At 38.6% G+C, this 21791-nt stretch overlaps 1 protein-coding gene across 1 annotated transcript in view; it reads right to left on the bottom strand.

Moving 5' to 3' along the window:
* Nucleotides 1-21791, bottom strand: part of KCNMB2 (potassium calcium-activated channel subfamily M regulatory beta subunit 2) — a 235947-nt gene that overhangs the window by 16209 nt on the left and 197947 nt on the right. The window contains exons 2-3 of the mRNA XM_034999202.1: nucleotides 16804-16926; nucleotides 1935-2105 (exon numbers count right to left, since the gene is read on the bottom strand). Coding sequence (XP_034855093.1) covers nucleotides 1935-2105; nucleotides 16804-16859 — 227 coding nt within the window. The 5' untranslated portion in view covers nucleotides 16860-16926. The remainder of the gene's footprint in view (nucleotides 1-1934; nucleotides 2106-16803; nucleotides 16927-21791) is intronic.

The following is a 21791-nucleotide window of genomic DNA, read 5'->3' as shown; positions in this document are numbered from 1 at the left end:
CAGGAAACAGGTAAGGGCACACAGCTAGTAAGTGATGGAAATGGTGATTCTACCCACTCCTCTATTTCTCGAAGACCCGGGCTCATTCCATGGCTCTGTGTTGCCTCCCTTTGAACACAGTGGCAAAGAGACCCTTCTATGGAGATAATGCGTTCATGTCAGTGCCCTAGGAACCTCTATTAGAAAGATCAAAAAAAGGAAAAAAACCCTCCAGCTGCCCATTGGTTAGTTTTTCATTCCAAAATACTTATAATTTTATGATCAAGGATAATATTTGTGATTAAGAAGTGACACACTGGCAATCAGTTTTTTTTTTTTTTAAATTTTATTTATTTGAGAGAGAGACTGAGAGAGAGAGAGCATGAGATGGGGGAGGGTCGGGAGGGTCAGAGGGAGAAGCAGACTCCCCGCTGAGCAGGGAGCCCGATGCGGGACTCGATCCCGGGACTCCAGGATCATGACCTGAGCCGAAGGCAGTCGCTTAACCAACTGAGCCACCCAGGCGCCCACTGGCAATCAGTTTTACTTCTGGGTATAAGCTGATTACCATAATGATCAGAAAACAGCACATTTTCTTTGCAGATTAATACCCCCTCCTTTGGCTGGACATGTGTTGACTTCCCTTTTCACGTCCGACTTCATGCCAGGCCAGGATACTAGCCCTTGCCCCCTCCGGTGTGGCAAGTTGTATTTTCCTAGGGCATGGATGGTCAGGTTTTGCTTATACAAAGGGGAACAAAGTCTCAGATGGTTCTAAGCAGGTGTGAAGATCTGAAGGCGGTTTGGGGATCAGTGAGCACTCAGGCCTGAGGCGTCAGCGCTTTCCCTGAGAAGGAGCACAGCTGAAGACATCAGAGCCCCAGCACAGAGCAGCCACAAACGGGGAAGATGACGCCTTAATTTTAGCAAATTACTGTATTTCTGCTACATTTTGCTTCTAAAACGAAAGTATTAATTTAAGTAGAGAAATGAATGCCACAAAATCGCTTGATTCTCTTTCAGAGCGAAATCTCAATTTTTCATTGGAAAGGGCCTCGTTTCTTTACGCTGAGCCACTGTGAGACTTTCCCCATTAGTTACAGCAATACCAGGCTGCCCTGTCCTCAAAGCATCCAATTTATGGACAACAGTTAGCTAGAGAGGCTGTGGGGATTTATCACGCGGCTTACTCAGGGGGAAGTACACTTGCTGTTTCAGTATTTAATGGCCTCCCTATCTATTCAGTAAACCTAGGGCAAATATTAAAATAAAAAGGGTTCAGACTCTGTTATTGTTATAAGTTGATGCATAGCAGTGTTTCTCAGCCTTGACAGCACATTAGGATCACTGGGGGAACTTTGAAAGATACTAGTAACTGGGTCCCACTGCAGACCATTAAATCTGACCTTCTGGGGGCGATGGTGGGGGTGCTGGGCATCAGTGTTTTTTAAAGTTTCTCAGAAAATATAAATGTGCAGTTGAGAACTACCGAAGTGTGGGGTGATGAAGAGGGGCGTGGGCTAGAAAAGGAACGATGGTGGAGAGCAAAGGTGTGAAGAGGCAAGAATAGGGACTCTGGAATGAGTGGGATGTGGGTTTGAATCTTATCTCTGCCATACGCTATCGTTGTGTGATATCAGGCAAATTATAACTATCTTGAGCCTCAGTTTGGCCATTTTTACAATGAGTGTATTCATATTGAACTTCCCTTATAAAGTATTCATGAGCATTAAGTCATGTCTGGAAAGTCCCTGCACATAGTAGGCAGCCTATACACAGAACTATTCTTATCATTATTATTTAATAACATTATTAAAAATATTACGTGCCAGGCACTGTTCAAAGTACTTATTGGGAAAGAAGGTGAGGAAGAGGACCTTAGGGCTGATAAGCTATGGGAGAGGAAGGAGAAGGGGAAGACCAATAACCGTGTCCCAACAACCCAAAGGCATTACCTCTGCATGTATGAGCGCAGGAGTGTGATTCCCAGCAGAAAGTACATCATGATGGAGCAGACCATCATGGCCAGTCCCAGGAGAATGGCCCGGTCCTCTCCTGCCTTCAGTGCTGTGACAGTTTTCCTTTTGTCCAGGAGGTCATGGTCCCTGATTTTTTGGTAAATATTTCTGAGGTTGAAAATAATACAGTCTTACATGAAGTTCACAGTTAATCAGCACACCCCTAAAGAGTGGGTAAGTCTCTGCCCATGCCTTCCTAGGGTAGAGGGGCCTAGAGGAGCCCTCCAAACCTACCTGAATGCAATCAGATCCCAGCATGTGACTGACAATTGCCTCCCAACACACACGTGTACACACCAACCTTGAGCAGAAAAAAATCACCCTTCTTTACTTGGGGCCCGTGTCTAATTGGAAATGCTTTTTCCTTCTCTTAAATCTAAAGAAAGAAAGCACTCCCTTCAACTCTTAAAATACTGCTTTGGATTTGCCATTTAACCTCCAGCTGGTCATCATTGATCTTTTTATACTCTCTGAATACCTAAGGGAGCATTAATTCAAATAAATGGCAGTAGACATCAGAAATCTATCAACTTAATACCTTATTTCCCTTCAGTAGTAATAGACAGAAGTTATTTTGGTTAATATTTTTCTCAAGCTTAAGGTTGCTTAGGGCTCTGTTGACTTGAGATTTATAAGCAATGTGAAAATGTGGAGTGGTGACCCAGTCTTTTTTTTTTATAGATATAAAACACTTGATTAAGTTTCGAAAAATGCCAGTCAGGGCCAGACTCCATAACTTTGGATAGTTTTATTAGTACTTTTGTTTTTTATTTTAGAGCAGAAACTTAGGGTAAGAAAGAACATGAGATTGGACCAAACTGGCTCCTGAGTTCAAAACCCGACTTCCCACTTACTACCTGTGTGATCAATGCAAGCTCCTCAGTCTGATTCCCAGTGTCCTGCAAAGTGGGAATAATGTTTAACTGCATAACAATGGTTAAATGAGATGACCTAAGTAAATTATCCAGAAGAATGACTGACATGAAGCATTTAACAAGTGCTCCCATTGGAAAATGGGGTGGGGGGCTACAGCTCCATGACAGGAGCATCAAAATATCCTAAAATTGCTACAATCTTCCAAAGAATTTCTAAATGACAGAATGGCAGGGAAATGAATAATGTAGAAAGCTTATGAGTGGAAGACTGGATCTGAAACAAGATCTGGAGGAGAAGACAGAAAAGAAGAATTTGCTGGGGTGCTGGATGCTTGGAGAGGTAAGTGAGAAGTGTGGGATTCGGTAAAACAGATGACCAGGGAAGGAGCAGCTCGGGCTCCTTTAGTTTCTATTTTGAGAAGGGAGCTTTGGAGTACAGGGGTTCAGGAGTAGGGGAGTTGCTGGCCTTATTTAGGGCCTGGGAACAGAGAGAAAGACAAATAGAAAGCTGAAAATGAAGAAACTCTTATACCCCAACATACACAAGAATAACCAGATTTTCCTTTAAAATTTTTATCACTAGTCATTCTTGTTGCTTGGAAAAGAAACCAGAGTAAAATCCAGAAAGGAACTTTGCAGGGGAGGGAAGAGATGCCTGTTATTTGTACAATTGTGTGTATATTCAGGGCTTCTATTTTGCTTTGTGCTCCAGGATGGCCTTACTGATATTTATGGTTTGCATGCCATTCTGGTTGGCCACTTCATTCTGGGCTGGTTGTTAGATATTTTGATTCCCTGTAGAAGTGTGAGAACATGTATGGACTTAATATTTATTTCCAAAAGGTTATAGGGTATTTATTAATCTAGTTATTAGAGTGTAAAATTAACCAATTAGCTTATTATTATTTAAAGTTCTCTTCATGAGGTAGTTTATACAAATCTACTGTTTCCTTCAAGAGTGGGCCCATTGTAGTAGGAGAATCATAGCTAAATAGAAGCCATCTTTTTGTGGTCATGTTCTTCCTACCTTCCCCCTCTTCTCACTCTCTATGCTCATTATCTTCAATGCCAGAAGTCCTGAGAGTCCGTATCTTCCACTATTCTCCAGCTCCCAAGCCCAATTCCTCCAGACTAGCTGCTCTGCTCTGTTTTTGACTTCCATAGGCTGGCCACCACCTGCCCGCTAAGTTTTTCCATTTGTTTCCTGAGATTTCCTTTGGAAAATGAAAGATTTATATCAAAGCTCTTTAAACTTGACTCGTTCTTAACTTGAATTAAAAAAAAATCTGTGCCCATTAGCTGCCAAAGCCAGTAGTAGGCAGGAAGAGATGGGCTCAGCCTCTGAGTGACTTCAAAGAGCTGTTGTAATGTGATGTCACTAGGCTATTATTTATCAAAATGTATTTAATTCTGATGGCTGCCTCTGAGATTTGCATTTCCTGCAGATGGAATCCAGCAAAGGAAAACAGCAGTCTCACAGTTCCAGAGGATTAGGCTGTCACTCCACATCACTTATGTCAGTCCATACCCATGAAAGATGCAGTGTAATCAGTCAGTTATGTCACCAGGACAAGAAGCATATAAAAATGATTCAAATGAGCAATTTAAAAACAAATCACAATCTGGAAATGGTTAATAAATGTTCTTCATATGCTCTGAAATTGTAGAGAAGAAGGAAAATGATTGGTTTCCACACAGGCCAAAATGTATCAAGGAAATCAGAATATTACTCAGCAAAAATAAAGTGGATGAGTTGGGTGGGCCATACCCATGAAATTCATCAATAAATTATTATTGAATTCATGGATAAATTAAGGAATGAATGATTTGGGAGAACAAAGAGCTCAGTTTAAGTCCATACACTTATCTTGAGTGCTGATAGCCTCTAGTTTCTGGGGATATGGCCCCTGCCCAAGACAGACATGAAAATAAATATCAACATAGGGTAGTGAATTCAATGATGGAGCAATTCACAGAGTGAGTACAAAAGAGGAGTAATTTTCCTCTAGCCTGAGAGAGCAGGACAGGAAGCAATGAGGCATTAAGGTTAGGGAAGGCTTCCTGGAGGTAATGCCTTAAGCAGAATCTTTAAGATTGAATCAGAGTTAACCAAATGAGACAGGGACTCAAGGGGATTTCAGACAGAAGGAATCACATGAACAAAGGGATGAAGATTTGCAACTGTTTGGTGACTGTCAGAAACTACAGACATTTTCATATTACTGGGATGAGTGTGGGGCCAGGGAAATGGGACAGATGAGTTTGGAAAAGTGGTAGGTCATGAAGGATTTTGGAAGTCATTCTAAAGAGCTTGGCTTTTATCCTGTAGTTAACAGAAAGCTGTCAGAGTGACATAATCAGAACTGAGTTTCAGAATGATCACTCTGGCTGCAGTGTGGAGATTAGATTAGAAATGGAGCAAGACAAATCAGAAAGGATTAGGAAATTTTTACTGTAGTGTTGGCAGAGGATGATGAGACCTGGATATAGGATTGAGGTAGGATAGATGGAGAGAAAGGGATATATGGAGAAATATGTGGAGATAAAACTTTAGGGTTTGGTAATTGATAGAATGTAGAGGATGATGAGGAAGTCAGAAGGATGTAGTTTAAATTTATGCCCAAGTACTTGGCTTGGATCACTGGGGAAATGGTCAAAAGTGTTAAAACTGGGATTCTTATGTCCTTACTCTTCAGGGTTTCCAAGAAAGGACTTTTGCTGCTCTGGCTAAGAAGGGAGAGGCTGATGGTGCCTTTATACATTCTTGCCCTCACAAGCATAGTGTCCTAAGCTCAGGTGGAGGAGTGACTAATTTGATTGGTGAGATGGGCCAAAGCCTGACAGTCAAGGGGCCAGGTCTATCTTTGGGGTGAGTTTGAATATCATCATTCATGTATGGCACAATTTTTAAAAAATCCTTTTGGACTTGTCTTTGTTCAGGCCTGGTATGCCTTGGCCTTCCTTTCTCCAGGTAGTAAGCCCCAGTTGGGGAAGGCAGTATTCACAGCCTGAGGCTCATGGTTAGTTAGGTGGGCCCTTTCACGCCAAGCTGTCTTCAGTGCTGTATTTCAGGCTTTATACTAGGAAAGCTTGTGCTGTGGGAGTTACTGTGCCACTACGAACACAGCTGGTATTTTCTCTCTCTTTGGTTCTTTGCATTTATTCTCTATGAATCTACCTGAAAGGGGGCAGGGGAAGACACAAGGGAATGAAGGCCAGTATGGTTCAATGAAGTAGAGGTCTCAGGAGGAAAAGTTTGAGGCATGGCTATAAATTTGGTTTTGAATATGAGAGATGTCCAACAATAGGAAAAGAGCATGAATTTGGATTTATAAGTTTGATGCAGATCTAGCCTTGGTATGTTCCAGAAAAGCAGTATGTTTGAGCTCTGTCGAGGCAGTCTTGGCTTCATGGTGAACTATGAATCAATATGGTGGATATAAGTCAACATTTATAGATGGTGACAGCAACAAATAGTAGATATGTACAGTCTTTACTACATGTACAGGAAGCATTCTGTCCAAATCTTTTTGGTGAATGGGAGTTATTAATAAATGTACAAGCCAAATCCAACAAAAGTCTGGTAATAAATCCACAAGGCAAATCCAAGTATAACAAAATATCTTGCATAGAGATGGATTTTCAATTGTCCAATAAAGCTTTTTTTCCCAAGCAAATTTGGCACAATACAATTTTATTTCGAACTCCATATCTGGATAGCTTCTTAAAGTTTGATATTAGGACTCAGTCTATAGTTCATAAACCAATTATTTATGAGATTATGTGATAACAAACATGGCTAGAAAGAGTAAAGTGTGTAAGATTTTTCTCCTTAGTCTTCCCTATTTAAATTCGGATTCCCCTGGTAGTTAGCCTGCTGGGAAAAAAAATATTCAGATTAAGGCAGGGTAAGGGTTATTTATTAATTCAAGATTCCCCTGGTAGTTAGCCTGCTGGGAAAAAAAATATTCGAGGTTAAGGCAGGGTAAAGGTTATTTATTAATTCATTTGTTTATTTGTCAATATTTTAAAATCCTCATAAGATGAAACACATCATGCTGAGTTCTGGGGATACAAAATGAGTAAGACATGTCCTGAGGGGGCTGGGTGAGAGACCAGTGAAATTGATTTGAGAGAAGAAAAGGAAGCCAATCAATGTTCTGGGGCCATTTGCCAAAAGATCAGTTACTGAATAGCTAATTCACCAAGAGCCGGTTTGCTGAAGGATCACTTTGCTAAATGAATAGTTTGCCTACTTTATTACACTTAACATAGACTTATTTTAAGGAGTATTGTCTTAAGTATAGTAAATGAATATGCATGCCTTTTTGTTATGGATATTGTAAGAACACATTCAATCAAAAAGTAAATTTTTCTTATGAATATATATTTTTTAGCAGCATTGTAAGATTTGACTTTTTTTCAAAGCTAAGCTTCCTAGGGAGACTGAGTCTCTTTTTAAATATATTCTTATGAATACATTCACAGATATATCTTTCTTGACTCTGTGTGCGAATATATTCTTCTAATAGTTATAACAAAAATTTAGTGTTTCATTTGGGAGAATCTCAGTTTACACCTATTTTTTTCAAAACTTTTTTAGAATCATTTGCTGTTTTCCTAACATTTTAGCATCATTGAGATTCTTATGGAAAATTTCATACTGACTAATTTGATAGATTTGCCAATTTTATCAATTAACCAAAATTTGTTTCTTTTAACTATTCATAAGGTTATGGTAATTAATTTTGGACAGGAATTTTAACAGCTTTTTGAAGATTCTGTAAAGTTTCATTTGAAAAGTTTTTTGTTTTTTTTTTTTTTGTCCTTATAACATCATCTTACAAAATGTTTAAGTTGTCTCTGCTCTGGTCCTGCTATTACAACAGGAGAGGTCTGGGTAAGAATGGTGGGACCCTCTGCTGGGGGAAAGTTGAAGAAGTTGAACTGTGTGTAATGTGCAGTTTGGCAACATGCTAACCCATAGAACTATATACGGTTACAATGATCATATTGAGTTTCTGGCACATAGCTAAATTTGAGAAATTCATTGAAATAATTGGCCTTTTTTTTTTTTTTTTTTTTTGTATAGTGGCTTCAGGCAAATTGACTATCACTGTATTGGGTATTCCTTGAACTGGGCATTCAACAGATTGGTGGTAGTAAACTGTCCCAGGGCTATGCTTTATAATCAGGAAGGTGGTGTAGAAGTGTGCCAATGAAGGCTATAACTTGATTTCAGCAGCAATGATTAAGGGTTCTATAACAGACTGAAGTGAGTTTTTGATGAGCAAACAATTGAGAAAGAGAAGGGTATCAGGCAGAATGTGAGAGATTAGTAGTTGAGTGTGGTTGGATTCTAGGATCTGGTGGGCGGGGGAGGCAGGCAACAAGCTGGTTACATACGCAGGGGCCAGAGGTAAGGGACCCTGTGTGTGTTCTGAAGTTAGAAGAACCACTAGAAGAATTTAAGGAATGAAATGATATAATTACATTTGTATTTTAGAAAGATCACTCATGTTAGTGTGGCTGGTTGTTTAAAAAAGTTTATGTCTGGAGGTAGGGAGAGGCTGATTCTGAAACTCTTCCCATGTTTCAGGTGTTTGATAAAAAGGAGTGGAAAAAAAGGAGTAGCAGAGGAGATGAAAGTTTAGATCCAAGCATCATTTGTGTCCAGAATAAGTAACACTGTGTGTTTTAATGAGATTTTCTCCTCAGAGAAACAAAAGACACCGAGAGTGCTAGAACACAGAGAGGGCAGGGAGATAGGTCCAGAGCTGTGAGAGGACCTGGGGAGGGTGTGGAAAAGAGAAGTAGAGAGGATATGAATAAAAGTAAATAATTCTGTATATCTGAAGTTACTTGGGGGAGATGCTTCAGAAACTCATACGTAATAATTAACATACTGAATATTTATATTTACGTCATTTTGGCCTAATGAATACTGAGCTGCTTAAGAATTAGAGCCAGACCACATTCATCTTTGTAGCCTCAGTCTCTTGCATTTATTAGGGTCACAAAATATGTTCCTTTTATGTGGGCTAGAAATGACTACAATATGCTTAGGTTGTGAGGTAGCCAGCATAAGGAGGCTAAATGGCCAATAGAAACCGAATAAATCAGAGAACCATGGCTAGAACAGGCTCCTGGCTTTTTTTTTTTTTTCCTATCAGTGCCCATTGGACTCTACCATCAACAAACTTAATATTCTTTCCAGAAAAACTTCAAGCTTTCCAGGCACTACTAGCTCTCATTTCTAGACTTCAAGGAAAAGTGTCTTCTGTTAGATCTTATGGGGTGAATCTGTGGGGCAGTGGACTGCTGAGTGCCACCTGAGCTGAAATGAGCAGAGTTGCTATATATTTCTGTTCCAGGAACACTAAACCCGCTATCTCACATGGCAGACTGGGAGTAGCATTGATTAAAACAGCCATTGTTCTGTCTTTTGTCCACGAAAGACTTCCAAAGACTTTTTGAGATGTGCTTCTTCATATGTATGTCCTCTTCTATTAGTTCCAGATTTCATGTTTTTTCCCCTTGAGCTAGGAGGTGTATTTTTATGCAGTCCATTTTGATTAATTGAATTATTATTCTGTTCCAATCTTTTAAAGTATACATTCCATTGGGTGAAATGTGCTTTGAGTTTTGGGAACAAATGACAGTCACTTTTAATATAGTCATTAATATGAAAGGTTTTGTCCATGAACCTAATGTTATTGTGAACTTATTAATCCACAGGACTTCCCAGGAAGTCTTGTAAGATTATTTTATGAATAATAGACAAAAGATGAGAGCAAAATTATAGAAACAAAAGTAGGAGTTATTTCTTTTTAGTCCTGCCTTTAACTTACCAGATCACACAATTTCCCAGTGATATCTTATTTTTTAATTCTTATTTATTTTTTACCTGATCTACTAGCATATTGGAATTGATAAAAAGTCCTTAGTGAAAAATATAGAAGGAAAGAGAAAATTATGTGAATCATTTAGATAAATTAAGGTATCCTTATAACGTAAAGCACCTTTGAGAAGTATTACCTTTATGTTGACCACATTATTTGGCTCTATTGCAATAATGTTATAAAAATAAATAACAACAACCAAAAAAAAATAACTAGAATGGCTCTATATATGGAAATAAAAATCAAGTTCCAAAGAACTCATGGGTCATAGAATAAAATGTGATAATTTAATCTATTAAGGACTTAATGATAATAAAAACACTGTAGAGTGACTAATGGGATGTGACTAAACCAATACATAGTTAGAAATGTATAATATTAAATGCTTGTATTAGATAATAAAGGGGCCTGAAAATTAATATGCTAGGCATCTAACTTAGGGAGTTATAAAAAGATTAAGAGAATATATTAAAAGAAAATATAAGAGGGAAATAATAAGTAATAGAAGATAAATTATATTAAAGGATCAATGAATTCAAAATTAATTTTTTGAAAAGACTAATGAAATAGACAAATCTCTGACAAGACTGATCAAGAATAAAATAGAGAAGGGACAAAAAATATTAAGAATTAAAAAACCATAGATACATACAGCATGGATTAGAAAGATAATAGAGGATATTTAAAGCAACTTTATAGCAAGACATTGAAAACTCTGAAATACATAATTTATTGAAATATACAGCAAATTCTTACAAATATATAGCTTACTGAAATTGATTCAGAAATAAGTAGAAAATCTAAACAGTTCTAAATTATTAAAAAATAGAATCATAAATTTAAAATATCCTCATGATGGAAATACCAGGCTCTGATGTTTTATAGGTGAGTTCTACCCATATCATACAAATCATTCTGCAGTATAGAAGAAGATGGAATGTTATACAACCTATTTATGAGGTTAACAAATTTTGATGCCCAAAGCAAATCAGACAACACAAAAAGGAGAATTATGGACCAATTTCATTCATAAACATAAATGCAAAAATTTTAAAAACAAGTTGGCTTACTAAATCTAGCAATACATAAAAGTGAAAACACATCGTGATCAATTTGGGGCTATCCCAGGAATATAATGTTGGTCATCATTTGAGTATCTATTAATGTTACATATTATATAAACATATTAAAGGGTTACCATTATACGAAGAGAAACATATTTGATAATACTTAACATCCATTCATGATGAAAACTCTTACTGAATTAGAAATATATAGGAACATTCTTTTTTTTTTTTTTTAAAGATTTTTTATTTATTTATCTGAGAGAGAGAATGGGAGACAGAGAGCATGAGAGGTGGAGGATCAGAGGGAGAAGCAGACTCCCCGCTGAGCAGGGAGTCCGATGCGGGGCTCGATTCCGGGACTCCAGGATCATGATCTGAGCTGAAGGCAGTTGCTTAACCAACTGAGCCACCCAGGTGCCCCCAATATATAGGAACATTCTTAATGTGGTGAACAATATAGAGGAAATACCTATAGTAAACCTGATACTTAATGGTGAAATGTTTAAAGGACCCTCTTTATGAGCAGGAACAAAGCAAAGATGTTACACTATTGTCTGTTTTATTTAACATATAGCATAGCATAATATGGAAAGAAAATAACTGAGTGGTTTATTTACTGATAAAAAGAAGCAAAAATGTATTATTCACTAATGATATGACTATGAAGAAAATACAAAAGAATCTATAGATAAATTGTTACAATTAATTAGAAAATTAGCATAGTTGAAATAAAAGTTGATATATCATTTCCCTTCCCATGTGCCTGTAAAAGTAGAAAATACAATTTAAACATTAAAAAATCAGTACTTAGGAATAAATCTAATGAACTATGTGCAAGTTCTCTTTAGAGAAATTATAAAACTTTATTGGGAGACATTAGGGAAGACAAATCAATGTAGAGATTAATTATATTCAGAGAAAGACTTGATACATAAGGATGCAAATTTTCAATAAGTTGATTAATAGATTTCATAAAATTCCAGTAAAATTTCAGGAAATTCAATAAAAATTTCAAGCAGGGTAGGTATGACTTGACAAGCTGGTTCTAAGATTTATATGGAAGTACAAACATCTAAGGATAGCAAATACACTCCTGAGTACAAAAGAACAGGTGGGTGACTTGTCCTGTCAGGTGTCAAGATTATTACAATGATAAAATTTGTAAGCTCAAGGGTGGTGTCTGTCTGAGGTAGACGAAGTTGACCAGTGAAACAAAATGGAGATCCAGAAACATCCATGTGTATGTGGAAACCTAATATATGATGCCTGTGTGCTTTTAGATCACTGGGGAAAGAATATCCTATCTAATAAAAGGTGCTGGGCCAATTGGTTACCCACAGAGAAAAAAAAAATTGGATGCCTACTTCACAAAACTCAAAAGTCAACTTCAGATGATTAAAGATCTAATTGTGAAAGGCAAACCTACAAAATGTTAAAGAGACTGTGAACTTGGAGTAGGAAGGGATTTCAAAATGTTCAAAAAATTGCTAACTTAGAACACATTAAAATAAGAACATATGTTTATGAAAAGTCACCATAAAGAAAGTGCAAGCAAGTATCAAACTGGGAGAAGCTATTTGTGCACGATAAACAGACAAAGGGTTAATATAAATTTTTACGAAGAATTTCTACAAATCACTAAGAAAAAGACAAAAAAATCCAGTAGAAAAATTGACTACATATTTGAATAGGTACTCACAGAAAAGAACAAGGGAAATAGGCTAAGTCTTATTAGTAATCTGAGAAATGGGAATTGAAAGCACAGTGCCCTCTTGATTAATGAAAGTTAAAAATCTGAAAACCCTAGGCGAGGTTGTAGAGCATTGAAATCACATTAATGGCTGCTTCGGAAAGCAATGGCATTACCTGGTAGAGTGGAAGCTGTGCATACTTTTGAACCAAATATTCCTAAATTAGGTACATATGCTAAGAAATATTTGTACAAAGTGTACAAGGAGATACAGACAAGAGGGATTCTAGCAGCATTGTTGGTACAAAAAGAACTAGAAATAATGCAAATGTCTATTAGCAATAGACTGGATGACTAAATGGTGGTATATTCATATAATAGCATACTACACACCAGAGAAAAGGAGTTATAGCTACTCACATCAGCCCTGTTAGATCATAGAAACATAATGTTTGGTGAAAAAAGTCAGTTGCAGAATAATTCATAAACCATGATTCCATTTATATAAATTCTCCAAACGTTCAGAAGTAAACAATATGTTGTTTAAAGATTCAAATGTGATAAACTCAAGAAGAAAAAGCAAGGGAATGATAAACAGAAAATTCAGGAAGGTGGCTATCTCTGGATAGGGGCTGGGAAAGGGAGAAGGGTGCTATTAGGGAAGTATCCTCAAGGGCTTAAAAAATTCTGATTGTTTTATTTTTTAACCTTAATGAAGGGTACTCAGATGCTTATTATTTCACCATCCTTTGTGTGTTAACATGATAAAAATTCCTTTATATCAGCTCACTATTCAATAAAAACAATCCAAAGAATATTTGATAAAAACTCAGCTGTAATGTCCTTAGCCGATAAACTCTCCCTTCTTTAAATTCTGAATGAGTTACTGTTGCTGCTGTTTTATTTTGCCGCCTGCAATTTAGGGATTAAGCTAAGCTCACCTAACAAAGAAATTTGCTCAGAGATGAAAAAGAATTCCTTCATACTGCTCGTGTGTGGAATGGAGGATAAGGATAAAAATCAGGGTTTTGCATTTACAGATGATCAGAACAAGGACTGTCTTTGAATTCAACGAATGAAAAAAATGCGAAATTGACTTCAACTTCCCTTGAGCCATAAGACATTTGGTTTCAGAATTTCCGGTGGACTTTTCCTTCCACTTGGTTGCTCTGCCTGTCTGTAAGCTATTTCCTGATGTTCCAGCTTTTGAGGAATCCCAGGGAAGCCAATATCCTGACCAGCTTGGCTGTGGTCTCGCGAAGAGGTGGTGTGGAGTGGAGCTGAGGACTTCTGGTTGCCTGGCCTCTGGGATTGCTGTAGGAACCCAGCTGCAAAAGCCAGACCCACAGAGGCCAGGTTTACAGAATAAGAAAGTGAAGGTGGAGCAATTACCAGCAGTTCTGGGCAGTGCTGCCAGACAACGTAGGTAATTTATTTCCAAGTAATTAACTTGAGGACCTTAATTATCTGGACTCATTATCAGCCATCATCACCTTCATTATCACCGTGATCACTGCCACTAAGAGCATCTTAAGAGAGCAATAGACGCTGTTCCAAATCACTTTTAGAATCTGAGTCCTATCCTACAAGAGTCTTGACTTAGGCAGTGAAGGTGAAGGTGTGGTCAAGGGAGAGGTACAGACGAATGAACCAACGTCAAACTAAGGATACTGGCTTAGTAGCAGATTCTGTTGCTGTATCCATTGGCTGTTTTTCCACTTGCCTTTGACTTTCAAGGCTAAAACCATTCAGATGGATTTCACAGGCCTTGGCATTTCTACCCCATAAATAAAGCTTGCTGAAAATTATTTCTTATAGTCAATATGTAATTATTTTAAATCTCCAAGTTATTGGAATCATAATTTGAAAATAAAAGAATGAAAGTAAGTAATTTAAGAGTTTCATATAATTTTAATGGTGTAGAATATGAAGCTAATTATTGGCTACCTTTAACTCCACAAACATTGCCCATATATCATATCCACATGTTTACTATCTCTCCTTTGATATGCAATTTTCAGCTGTAACTTAACACAGTCTCTCCCCTGCAGGCTTGGACCTTGACTGCTGCTCCAAGTTTCTCATGTTTGAAAGAGCCCATGGGGGCGCCTGGGTGGCTCAGACGGTTAAGCGTCTGCCTTCGGCTCAGGTCATGATCCCAGAGTCCTGGGATCGAGCCCCGCATCGGGCTCCCTGCTCAGCAGGAAGCCTGCTTCTCCCTCTGCTTCTCTCTCTGTCTGTCTCTCATGAATAAATAAATAAAATCTTAAAAAAAAAAAAAAAAAAAAGAAAGAGCCTATGTAAGCTGTGGGATGGATGCAGGGGAGAGAATATGACCTTGAGTTCAAATTCTGATTCCATCACTGGCTAGTTGTCGGACCCTGGGAAGTTATTTAAAATCTCTGTGCCTTAGCTTCCCCATCTGTAAAATGGACACAATAATCTCTATCTTATAAATTAAGAGAGCAGTTTGTGTAAAACATGTAATATACAGTAATTGCTTCTTAGGTGTTAATCTTTTTGTAAAGAAATTGTATATATATATATATATCAAAATATACTTAATTAAATTATTCAATGAGAATAAATAGAAGGTGAAATAAATCACACTTCACCTGCTCTGATGAAGTCTTCAAAACCTCAGACAGGCTAGCCACTGAAAGTCACAATATTGCTGTAGGGAAACAAAACCTCTGCCATTTTTCACCATCACACGTTGGTGGGCTTTTTTCTTTTATTTAGGAAATGAGATGACATGCAAAATATGGAATTTTCAAATGACACACCAAGTTGTAGTCTTATAGTAAAGATCTTGCTGAAAGAGGATTCACTTACTCGGCTTGAAAGCAAATGAAAAATAACTTGATTAAGCATTGAGAAAAAGCATGTGGAAACCTTGAGATGAACAAAGATAGGGAATTTTCAGTTGATCTTGTGTTGTGATGAGCACTAGGACTTTGTTCAAATGCTAGTTGCCTTCTGGGCTGTAATTTTACTTAAACATCATATCATTATTTTTCCCATAATTAAGATAGTATAACACATTACAAAGGACTTGGAAAATGGAGAAGTGAAAAACATGTTTTTCCTTCACGGCTTTTTCCTGTGTATACATATTTTTGTTGCTGCAATCATAGTTTGTATGTAATTTTTCAACTTGATTTTTCAGTTACTATTATGTCAAAGCATTTGTAAGTGCTAAGTGATATATTACATTCCATGATTTATTTAACAGATTTTCTATTATAAATACTAAAGTTGCTTCCAAGTTTTTTTTGCTGTTATATATAGTTAATTCAAAGAACAATTCTGGTTTCAGAATTTTTCAAAGGATTTCCTCTCTAGGGTAATACTTTAAAAGGAAAAATAAAAGTACCAGTTCTCAAAACTGTATTCAAGTAAACCTCCCTCAGGTTCCTTCTTGTGTCCAGCATCATTTATCAAGCCTGGTTTCTATTGGATTCTGCAAAGTTGCAATATGCTGGTATAGATAGTGGTGTTTTAAACTTCACCAAATCCAAGAAATAGTGTAAGGTCAATGAGAAAAGAGAGAAGGAGAAGAAAATAAATGGAGAAAAAAACGAATATTTAAAAATGGCCAGAGAATTTTATGAATGGATTTATTCCCTAAACCCAGGTGGGGGTGTGTGGGGGGGCTGGACTGAGCTGTGTAATTGTCATTTTGTCTTTTATGAACATAGCCTTTGCCTTTCAATCTTTCTTCTCAATCCTCCATTCCTCCCTTACCTGAGACTATTCTTCTAAGGACGTTGAGGGCTCCATGGACTTGTCCATCCTCTTTTCATCCTTACATAGTTTCTGCTTTCCTTCCCTGCCATATGTCCTTGAAATGCAACTTTCATCATTTTGGTTCAGTATTTACTGAGCATTTACTGTGTGCCGGGTGCAGTGGTGGGGGCTGGAAATTCAAAGGCGAGTAAACCACAAAGTCTGTGCTGGTCAAGATGATGGTGGGAGGCTGTGAGTGAATGGATATCTGAAAGTAGGACTGGAGCTAGCCAAGTGTTGAGTGGGTGTGGATGTGCATGGGTGAAGTGCATTTCTGACAAGGAACAGCCTTTGCAAAACTGCACAGAGAGTGCAAGGCGAAAGGCCAAAGTTTCAGAAAGCCTACTCCCTTGGTGTAGAGCCCATCCCATGTTAACACTTGTGAAACACAAAGCTCAGTTGCCTCATGCTTTCCTACTGGCATGCTGTCTGTGTAGTCAGGTTAAATGATTCTGAAAAGCCCCCCGAATCCCCGTGATTTACCTTTTCTCATCATGTCTGTAAGATGAAGAGGTCCGGCCACTGGTCCATATAAACATCTTAGAGGATGTTGGTCCAGGGGCTCCTTTCCTTATGGTGGAAGTCCTGGAGAAGTGGTGGAAAGACCTAGACGGGAACACACTGAAGTTAAATCCATTACCTTAAGTTTGGGAACTCTGTATCAACAGCAACCAATAGCTTTAGTGGACTGACTCTCTTAAATAAGGTTTCTGTTGCTACAGAGCAGTGCTTCTTAAACCTGGCTGCACATTAAAATCAAGTTTTTCAAAAGGTTCCTCGTTGTTTCTAATGCACTGCTAGGGTTGAGAGCCACCGCCATAGGGAAACATGGCTTTCTAATTGGTGTTAACATCATATTCCTTCCCCACAAATCTAATTTTGGTATGGTTTCACACCCTGTACTACACTGTATTTTTCCAAAATTTTGGTTCAGATTTAGATACTAAAATTCTATTTCTCCTTTCCTATTCAAACTGTTTTCCTTGATGCTGACAGATGTGACATATTGGTGATGAAACATCAACTTTTAAATATGCTCTGCTGTTGCCAAAGCTGTGGGTTTGTTCCATGGTGGCCGAGTCTCTGAGGAAGTCACAGAAGCAGAAGACCAAGCAGATACTCTCTGGCTCCCGGAGGCCAGGTTTATAGGATCCAGAGTCAAGCTCTTGGAGGAATGTTGTGTTCTCTTGGTTAGGATTTGGCTTATGGGTTTAATTTTTTCATCTCCAAGCATAGCACTAAAAGTAGTTAGCTATTATAATTTATTTTCTACATAATAGTCATTTTTTAGGGATTTAGAAACATGAAATATCATAGAATCATAATCACATCTGAAAGTTAAAATAATATTGAGCTAATGGAACAAAGGAAGGAAGGAAAGTGATTTCTTCATGATTCACAATCACTTGTGGCTTTCCTTTTGGTTGAACACTATATTAACGGGAGGCATGAGACTGGAAATATTAGCTATTATATGATATATTAGCTACTACATGTCAGGCACTTTGCATATATTATTTATGCATATATCATGAGATGTATATGCATACATTTATGTTGTGCTGATATTATGAAAACTGCAAGGTGGATGGTGCTATTATTTCCAGATTACAAATGATGATTCCAGGAGATTGAGATATTTGCTCAGATTTAGAAAAAGTGAAGCCATGCTCCAAAACCAATGTCTGCCTGCTTCCAATTTTCATGCTCTCTGTAGAAAGATATATTATGGTCTTAGCCCAGTGATTCTCAAACTGTAACATGCATATGAATTACCTGGGGGATTCTGATTCAGTGGGGTCTGGGGTGGGGCCTGAGTTTCTGCATTTCTAACAGCTCTCAGGTGATGCTGATGTTGAAGGTCTGCAGAAAACACTGAGCAGCAAGGGCCAGAGCAATGGTCTTAGAGCGAGTGGTTGGCTAGAGGCCCAATTTTGTCACTACCTAGCTGTGTGGCCTTAAGAAAGTCACTTAACTTTACTAGGGCTTGGCTGTTTTTAATCTGTAACATAGAAAGTGTGAAACAGAGAACCTTTACGATTGCTCTCAGCTCCAACATTTTGTGATTCAGTAAATAGTAGAGTGAATCTAGGCATATTCAAGGCATTGTGTACTGCCTTTCTGGGACGAGGTCTAGGAATAGATCTCCTTCTGCAACCCTGGGGTCAGCATCGGAGATAGAAGGAACAGAGGCCAAGGGGATAGCAGGGGCTTGGTAACCCGTATAGATGCAAGAAGTCATCCTCCCATCCCCAGTCTCCTAGGATAAATGGTGGGAATTAAAGGATACACCTAAATGGATGCCCTTACCAGTTTTAGAAGGGCTTAGAAGTCAAATCTGCTAGCTCTTTAAATGACTTGGATCTGAGATATTTAAAGTTGGTTACGTTCCTTTTTGAAGATCTTTAAAACATATAAAATAAGATAGAGATTAAATCCATTATTAAAGCCAGTTAGCCTTCAGGAAATAAGAATGATTTGAATCTACGTTGAATGACCTACTCCATAAGAATGATTGACTTAAACTTCCAGGAAGTTATTTCAACACTGACTCTGGCGGAATCTTCTGCTCACCTTAGTCATTCCTAAAGGACTAGGGATGTGGAGTAGATGGAAAAGTGACACAGTCTTGAGTTAAAGTAAAGCAATAAATTACTGAGGTCCTGCCTTGTTACTGGTTATTAACCAGCATTTCATAGACACACCATGCATATTATAAATGCTTTGAAATCATTCCAAGGGAAAGGAGCTGCAATGATTTTAATATACTTAGGATACTTTCAGACTATGTGTCATTATTCTAGCGTGGCACCCTTGCTCTGTTGTTTTAAGATGATATGGAAAGGGGAAGACGAAAGATGTATTCATTCTAATTAACTGTCTAAAGCTTGTTGGAAAGGACTTAATGACTCCTCCAATAAGTGGATTTGGAGTTTCTCCAGCCCAGTTTTCTTTCATAAAGACAAACTATTATTTAAACCCTGCTAGGTTTGTTGTTAATTGAAATGAAAGGGAGTAGCTGCTTTAAGGACAACAGTATAAAGGTTCTGTGGAAGGTGAAAAAATTTCCAGGCTTCAAAGAAACACCCAGGATATGTTAATGGAAGCTGGTTTGGAGGTTTTCTTGGCTCAAAGGCAGTCCTCTTGAACTGTTAAATAATTACCTCAACTCCGCTCACTTTCTAAGACAAGGAACATCTCATTTGAGTTGTGATTAGGAAAGTGATAAAGAGACAAAAAAGCACTTTCTACAACTTTGTAATTTGGAATCCTAGCATCAGCAGAGACCTGCATTAGCAGAGGCACGGGCTATGGGCAGCGGGAGGCAGCCTGGATCCAATTCCATCATGAAGTGACCTAGGACTTTCAGTGAACCTGGCAGAGCCATGACCGTATGACTACAGACGAATGAAGTCGGAAAACCAGCAACCCTAAAAGACGCCATCTCAGCCTTGGATGAAAGCAGGTTATCCGCGAGACTGTAACAATTTCTTTGGGTCAGGAACCTATAAAAGGCCTCTTTCCATTGCTCAAGCACACCCCTCATGAGTTTCTACTTCCTTGACTCAGTTTATGCCTTCTCTCGGCCTCCCTTCCCCACCTGGTGAATGAGAGCCTTTGTTTCCAGGGCTGGCTCAGATGTCACCTCTTCTGTGAAGCCTTTCTTTGACCCAGGTTGGCAGCTTCCTCTGCTCTGCTCTCAATTCTTGGTATTCAACCTCTGTTAGAGCAAAGCATGCTCTATCCTGCTTGTACACAAATCTGCCTCCCCTGCTAGGCTGTGGGTAATGCAGGGCAGGGCTGCACCTTACGCACCTTTATGGCACAATGCAGTTCACACAATGCCACCCTGGTTATGTTTGCTGCCCTCACTATCCATTTGAAAACATGATTGTCGATATGACTTTGGCCTCCTGTGCTGGGCTCACTGCTCCTGGGTGCAGCTGTGGCTCCTTCCTGACACTTTCCTGAGCTCCAGATGTCCTTCCCTCTTCCCACTCCCACTTCCTCTTGCTCCTTCTCCTGACTCTCCAGCTCCCTCTGTCTTTTTTCAGTGACTTGGGCAGAAAGTTCTATTGCTCGCTGAATTATCATCCAGTAAGGTTTTCTTTAGAAAGGCAGCATGGCCCCAGGAGAGCAGATGGGGCCTATGCATTTGTTTGCCTCCTGGCATCACCACCTACCAACTATGTGACTTTGGACAAGTCAGTTGAACACCACTACATCCTTGTTTCCTCAGCTGTAAAAATGGGAATGGTGACATTTGTTTTTCTGGGTTGCTTGGAGAATTGATGAAATAACAGACGCAAAATACCTAAACTAGGATCGAGGCACATAGTAGGAACATACTAAACATCAGTTTCTTTCTTTTTTCCTCTGTTATTAGTTTTGATAGCAAAATGGACTGGATTTTATCTTTTTTTTTTTAATCCAATTAACTTGCTTTGTACTTGTTCATCGAGATTATTGATTTTTTTTTTTTTCCTATGGGTCAGTGGCACTCTCAATAGAGGAAAAACAGTTTTCTCAGATACTGAGATAATAAAATCTGAAGTACTTCCTCATTCATATTAAGTTCTGATACCTATCCTGAGCAAGAAGAGCAGAAAGAGAGTGTCCCTGAACCCTGGCCACACCTTACAATCATCTGGGGAAATGTTTGAAAAATACTGGGTCTCCAGCCAGACCAGTAGAACCTTTGGGGTGGGGCCCTGGCTTTGGAGTTTTGGAAAAAGCTGTTTGGAGATCCTGCATTGGGGTTGCAGCCAGGGCGAGAAACAATTGTTACAAATGCTCAGGTTCTGATTTCATTTCAGTTGAATCCTTTATGGAGACTCCTCCTGTCTCTAGAAGCTTCAGCGGGGGAGTAACAGTTCTGAGTCCTACTCTGTGCAGTGGCTTCTCCACTGGTACCCATGTCGAGGCCTTGAGGTGACAGCCGCAAGGACAAGTGGCATATGAGGCAGGGAAAGAGCATGCGGATGCAGTTTTCTGGTGTCAGTGGCCTTGAGCTATGCATATGGGATGCTCTCAGCGCACTCTGCTTTATTAAACAGCAAGCAGGAGCCAGCAGAACTATTTAACACATAATTACATGTCTAATCTCGCGTAAAATTGTAACACTAATGACATCACAGCAGCAACTTAAAAGGTCACTCTGAGCACAGAAATTTAGGAATGCTTCTAATCTGTGAGACTTTATCTTTGCAGATGGCAAATTATATGTTCTCCATAGGAACTGAGTTGTTTTGGCTTCAGGGCCTTTGGAGGGAGAAGCCAAATGTATGGTGATAATTTTAGACCTAGTGATTGAATTTAGAAAACACTGGTCCATCTTAAGAGCAGTTTTAAATGTCTTGGGGATGTTTTTTTCTCAAAATAAACTACTTCGTCTTGTTTTAATTCATTTGGGTGTCCATTTGTTGGCATTTCTTACATGTCTTGTAGGTGCCAGGCACTGTACTGGGTGA

Source organism: Mirounga leonina, unplaced genomic scaffold, assembly GCF_011800145.1.
Source record: "Mirounga leonina isolate KUSES-001 unplaced genomic scaffold, KU_Mleo_1.0 Mir_115, whole genome shotgun sequence".
Classification (NCBI taxonomy): Eukaryota; Metazoa; Chordata; class Mammalia; order Carnivora; family Phocidae; genus Mirounga; species Mirounga leonina.
The sequence above is the reverse complement of the archived record's forward strand: the minus strand, read 5'-3'. Positions and strand labels throughout refer to the sequence as shown.